Here is a 5,648-nt window from a genome sequence, read left to right on the forward strand (position 1 = left end):
CAAACAAACCAAGAGAGACAACCAGTTACACACATCTCCTCCACAAAACCCCTATCCCCACTCAATATTCCATTTATTTTACCCTGGTTAGTATGTCATTTCATGCATTACTCTAAGTCAGCTATGTAAACAAAGTTAATAGCTTCCTTATGACACATATTGCTACTATTTTTAAACAACTCAGATGTTTGGTATGAAAATAAACTAGATCTAGGAAGTAGATACACACAAGTTGTTCTGAGCAGCGGATGTGTTTAACCACCTATTTAGACATTCATAGCATCTTGTTTTCTTTAAATAATTACACAGCAATATATAATTGCAGGCTTATTTTCAGCAACTTTTAGCATTTACAACCACAATTAAGAGTCCAACACTTCAAGCTACTCATCGAAACAGCATACTTCGTAGTCACCTCTAACATTTAAATGATTTACCCAAAATATTCCAATGTGACTGACAGGAGAAGCAAAGATAGACTGACTTCATAACATAGTATGTATGCTTTCTGCAGCCTCTTCATTGCCTAGTTCTGAATGCTATCTTTACAACTGTATTATTTTATGGTATAATTTCTTACACATTTTTAAAAGATATAGTGTGATTAACATGCAAATAGGCACTGACACTTTTAGGTACTATATATAATGTCTTTTGAGGTAATGAGCACTTATTACTGGAAGTGGACTTTCAATGTCCACCATGAAAAGCCATCAGAGAAAAAGGAAAATGGCTTCTAAGTTTCATCCGCTTTTGACACTGAAGAAATAACAAAAATTAGCAATTTTAGGCTCTATTCCAGTATCTGGCCTTGCGGGTATGGGCTCTTTATGTTCCCCTTTGTGCTTTACCTTTTCCAGTGCAGTCCTGTTTCTCATTTCTAGGTAGCTATTTTTATTCTGTCTCTGATTGGTCCTACCTACCTCCCTCTCTCTCTGGACATTCAAGTTAAACTGCAGTCTTTTTTTCTTTACAGCATTCTGTTTGCTCCATTTAGGAACATCAATAAATTTAAAGGTTATCTTTTTGTAAGTACTGCACAGGTTTCTTATGCAGCCTCAGCTGTCCTGCCATCTATTCTGCTTTTTAGACTTGCCCAGCCTATCCTAGCTCTTCTTCCAGCTTTGATCTCTTAACAGCTGATTCCCAGCCGCCTGACTATTTCTTCTAAAATGATCTGGTCCCCTTTCTTAGCCAGTTCTGTTTTTCCTATTACATTTGCCCCTGAATTCCTCCTATCCAAGTTGTGGTTTATTTCTTGCATTACCTCTTCCCAGTACAATCCTTTAATTAACTGCAGCCTCTACCACGTTTGTGGATAAAAATACTATAGGCAAAAGTGGGATAGGACAGCTTCCTCACATTGCTTGGACAGCAGAAAGAAAAATCAAAAGCACAGCAGAAAACTATCTAGCCCTTAATTGTGCCTAGTCCCATTCACTCCAAAAGCAATTTGAGTTCCAGGTTAAGTTTCTGTCCTATTTCTAGATGCATGCCCTGTTGAAAGAATGTTTCAAGATAGATACAACAAAGCATCTATCAGGGATTTCTGCAAGGATTACAATTTGGTTGGACTGGGTTAATACTTACACAGGGACAAAACCTGTAACAGGCCAACTTCCTTTCTGTTTTCAATTTGTTATTGCAAAGAGTAGGTGGCACTAAAGCTCTTCACAGGGGAAAAAACAGAAGTAGCAGCATTCTTAACAAAAGACATGTTTTTCATTCTCAGAACAGCTTAGTATTTCCGCTTTTACTTATTTAGTCTCCGAAACATTCCCCAGCCCCTCTGCTATGGGTAACTAGTAACTTTTGATTTCCAGGCTTCCATCTCTGCAAATGAAACTGGAGCACTTTGAATGCTATTTTACCCATCTGTAGGTAACACTCTGTCTGAAACACTCCTGCATTTATACTTTAAAAATACACATCACTTCACCCAGTCAATACTAGTATCACGCATTTCGTTCTAGCCTTACTCTTGCTATGGAACAGCAAGCAAAAATTATTTTGCATGTATGAGCTGATTAGTTGCATATACCTTCTAAACAATAGCTTTCTACAGCATTATTAACAAGCCCATGTAAGTAAAAACATGAGTATGGATGTAATTTTGCAACTGAGTCAAACTGCAACACTAATGCTTGGTTTTTACATTACCTCTGATCCAACATTTCGGCGCTTTGCTTTTTTAATAGCTCTGTTCTTCAGGACTTCTTCGCTAGCTACTGAGAACGTTCCCACCTTTAAGAGGAAGTTATAGAATCATTAATGAAATTCTCTGAATGTATAAAGTCATCATAGTCTGAAAAGATGGATGAGATCAGTTTTTGAACATAACTGTAACACTGCTCCCTAAAAGCTCCCCCTAATGAGGGAAGAAGTTAAAAAAAAAAAAACCAAACAAAACCCAGAAAATATAGTACTGTGATTAGCTTGCCAGCTACTTGGACATTAGTTGATACTTTCAAAACTCTGTCTTTCTTGTCCTGCATTACATTTCCCATCGTGCAATCTCAATTTTATTACAACAAATAATTCAAGGTTTTTTTGTTTGCGTGATTTTTTTTTTTTAATAAAAAAGCCGTAAGATATCTTTGCTGAAAGTAATCTGTCAGTATTTCACTGTTACAAACAATCTTCAGTTTGGAGAAGATATATTGACATGTATGCTCTAAGTCAATCTCCTGCAGTCTGCTGTAGTTCAAGCATTGGCAAAGGCAGCTAATGACTAATTACTATCCTGTAATAAATGAGGAAATTAACTTTTCTTATATTCAAATTTCTGGAAGCGTACTGTCAGTTTTCTTTCTCACATTTTATAGGCCTAAGCATTTAATACTTTTAGTAGCACAGAAGCCAGCACAGTTTGTTGAGAGATAATACATGAGCCATAAGTATGTATGAGACACTAAATGTGAAAATCTGTTTTTAAAATCAGATTAAATATATCATTTGACTACTTAATTCCTCTCTCTGTGTAGGGACATTCAGCTAAGCACTCCAAATTAACATATTTCTGAAATTAACTACTGACCTTAAAAAAAAAAACACCACATGAAAAAAATTTACCTCAAGAAATCAAAACCGCTTTTCTTGTAAACTCAATAAATACCCATCACACATCTGAAGAGTTCAAAAGCTTTATACATTTTAAGAAGCCTGGGGTTCCCTTTAGAAACGTAAAGTTTCTTCCCCCTGAGCTGCTGATGTCATTTTAACTGTTAAAAGCTGCTTTGACATATGATTTGCATATACTGGAAGCTTTATAAAAGAAAAAAAATCATTTATATAAAATTATGTTTAATTACTACACTTTTACTACATTCTTACTGTAGCAGATTTCACCCACAAGATAAATAGCACATGTAAATAACTACTATGGGCAGGGATGAGGGTCCGATGTATATCTTACCTCCTCAGCTTCATCCTCCTGATCCCAGTTTCTGTCAGTCAGTTCCTTCTCTGCAATTCTCTTCGCCATTTTTCTACACCTGCACGGAAAAAAAATGCATAGAATCAATTGCACAGAAATTAAGTTCTAAGCAACAGTGGTCTTCAATTTGTATTACTTAGAACAATGAATGGAAATATTAATATAGAAGTAAGTCAAAATTGGAGTAACAGTTGAAAACCAAGTGTTTCCAACAACTGTTGTGGCAACAACAATCAATAGCACTTGAGATTAAAATTGTGGCGATAAGCCATATTTGATCTTAAATCTAAGCAACAACCGAAACACACAGTTCGAGTATGGGATACGTTTTTTTTAGCAGCAATGCTGGTTAGAGAAATTCCTTTCAGCCCCATACCCATATACCTGGTCACCACTTACTCTGAAGGGCTGCAAAAACCCAAAAATACGGAAAAAAGATCTGGTTAAAACATTCCATATTCCACTCCATCTTGCCATGTAAGCAGCAAGTAAGTTGCTTTATACCGTCTAAAATAAAATCTGATGAGGACTGAGTGAAGAAACCGGAGAGGAAGTTTGGGTAAGAATGAAGACAATGCTCTCCTACAAAAAGCAGGAGCAGTAGAATATTACTAATGAGAAATTTGACATTTCTGTTACAAATGAATCAGATTATTTTTCCTCCAAAGGACACATAAAGCGTATCATGGATTTTAGAAAAATTACTGTAAGCAGCCAATCATAATTTTGCTAGTTACCTCTGCAGTGTAAAGAAAAATCGACTCTGGAGAAGGAATGTCTGTAATAGTTCTAACTTCTGAGTTCCATTTTACCAAAGTACAACTTAGCAGCTATGTACATAAACAAAGAATGACTCCAGCTATGATATTTTGTATCTGAAAGATGTGTCAAGCAATCACATTACTCAAATTTTATATTAAAAAGTTTTTTTACTAATTATGATTATATCATCTGACACTGAATATGAAAACTTTTCAAAGAAAAGGTGTAGTTTTGTAGCAATTTAAGTCTCAAGCGAGCACAAAAATTACCAAAACTTTTCAAAAAACCCGCTTAGGTTTGTGATTAAGACCTGGCCAGGTTAAAAAAAAATTCCACGAGTAGCTGAATTTCAAAGCCGAAAATGATAACAATACATGGTTACAGACCATCTTGTTTAGCCGAGGAAATACTTCTAAACAGAACAGTAAATCCAGCTGCACAGCAGTCTTACAGAGATCACACGTCAAAGCCATGAATTTTGGTCTGACACAAGTTATTAGGAACTTTTGGAAGTACAGTGACAAAAGATTGTTTTGTTTAAACACTTTAAAACGCCCAAATCCACACCATCCTGGATGTAGAGGTCCTACCATGCACTGCTTGATTCTCTGTAAATTGGGGAATTATTTAAATCTAACCCACGGGAAAAAAAAAATAAAAAACACCGCAAAAAAACCCCCCACACCAAAACTTAAAGTCATATTGGCTCCCCAGATGGGTTTCCCACAAGGGTATATAAACATTTGCAACAAGAGGAAGACAAGATTGCATCTTTTTGTCAGCAGCCAGAGCTAAAATGCTAGTAAAACCTAGAATTACGCTATCGGATTCCACAGAAGATCAAATTACCACTCTTAACCCAGCCACTGAAGCATGACAAGCACATTAGCTAGAAAGGCCGTTCTCCCCTAATAGAAGGAGGGGTAAACCTGTTGGCCTTGGCTCCAGGTTCTTGGCACCTACCTGTGTTTACAGGATTTATCTACATCAATACTGAAAAACAGAGGGAGTCAACAGAATCTAACATACTTGGAGACAGGAGCAAGAGAATCCTAGACATGTTTTCTAACCTGTGAAACGAGGCAACACAGAGCCACCTCTATTTGATATTCACAACCTTCGAAAAATTTTAGTAGCAAATTTTCTGAAGCAGGTCGAGATGCAGGTATTTTGAGAAACTGCTCTTTTTACTTAAAAACCCCAAAAACCAACACATGTTTTGCTGAACTACTAAAATCCACCTTAAAACTACAGCTGCCCTATTTAACACAACCGTTTGACAACAAGACTTCCTTTAAACATGTGCGTTCCACAGCATCACCTACCTACCGCAAGGCTACGAAACTTGTGCTATCGGAGCACACAACCTAAAACCAAGGCAGCAGAAGAGTCCCTGGCACCTCCCCGTCCTTCAGCCCTGCGGGGCGGCGCCGCGCCCCTGGCGCAGCAG

At 37.0% G+C, this 5,648-nt stretch overlaps 1 protein-coding gene across 1 annotated transcript in view; it reads right to left on the reverse strand.

Moving 5' to 3' along the window:
* The window catches only part of NUP50 (nucleoporin 50kDa), a 10,581-nt gene extending 7,092 nt beyond the window's left edge, over positions 1-3,489 (reverse strand). Inside the window, exons 1-2 of the mRNA XM_010283842.1 lie at positions 3,416-3,489; positions 2,161-2,244 (exon numbers count right to left, since the gene is read on the reverse strand). Of these exons, the coding sequence (XP_010282144.1) occupies positions 2,161-2,244; positions 3,416-3,484 (153 nt within the window). The 5' untranslated portion in view covers positions 3,485-3,489. The remainder of the gene's footprint in view (positions 1-2,160; positions 2,245-3,415) is intronic.
* Positions 3,490-5,648: the final 2,159 nt, after the last annotated feature.

The sequence above is a fragment of the Phaethon lepturus genome, unplaced genomic scaffold (genome assembly GCF_000687285.1).
Source record: "Phaethon lepturus isolate BGI_N335 unplaced genomic scaffold, ASM68728v1 scaffold18470, whole genome shotgun sequence".
In the NCBI taxonomy this organism is placed as follows: Eukaryota; Metazoa; Chordata; class Aves; order Phaethontiformes; family Phaethontidae; genus Phaethon; species Phaethon lepturus.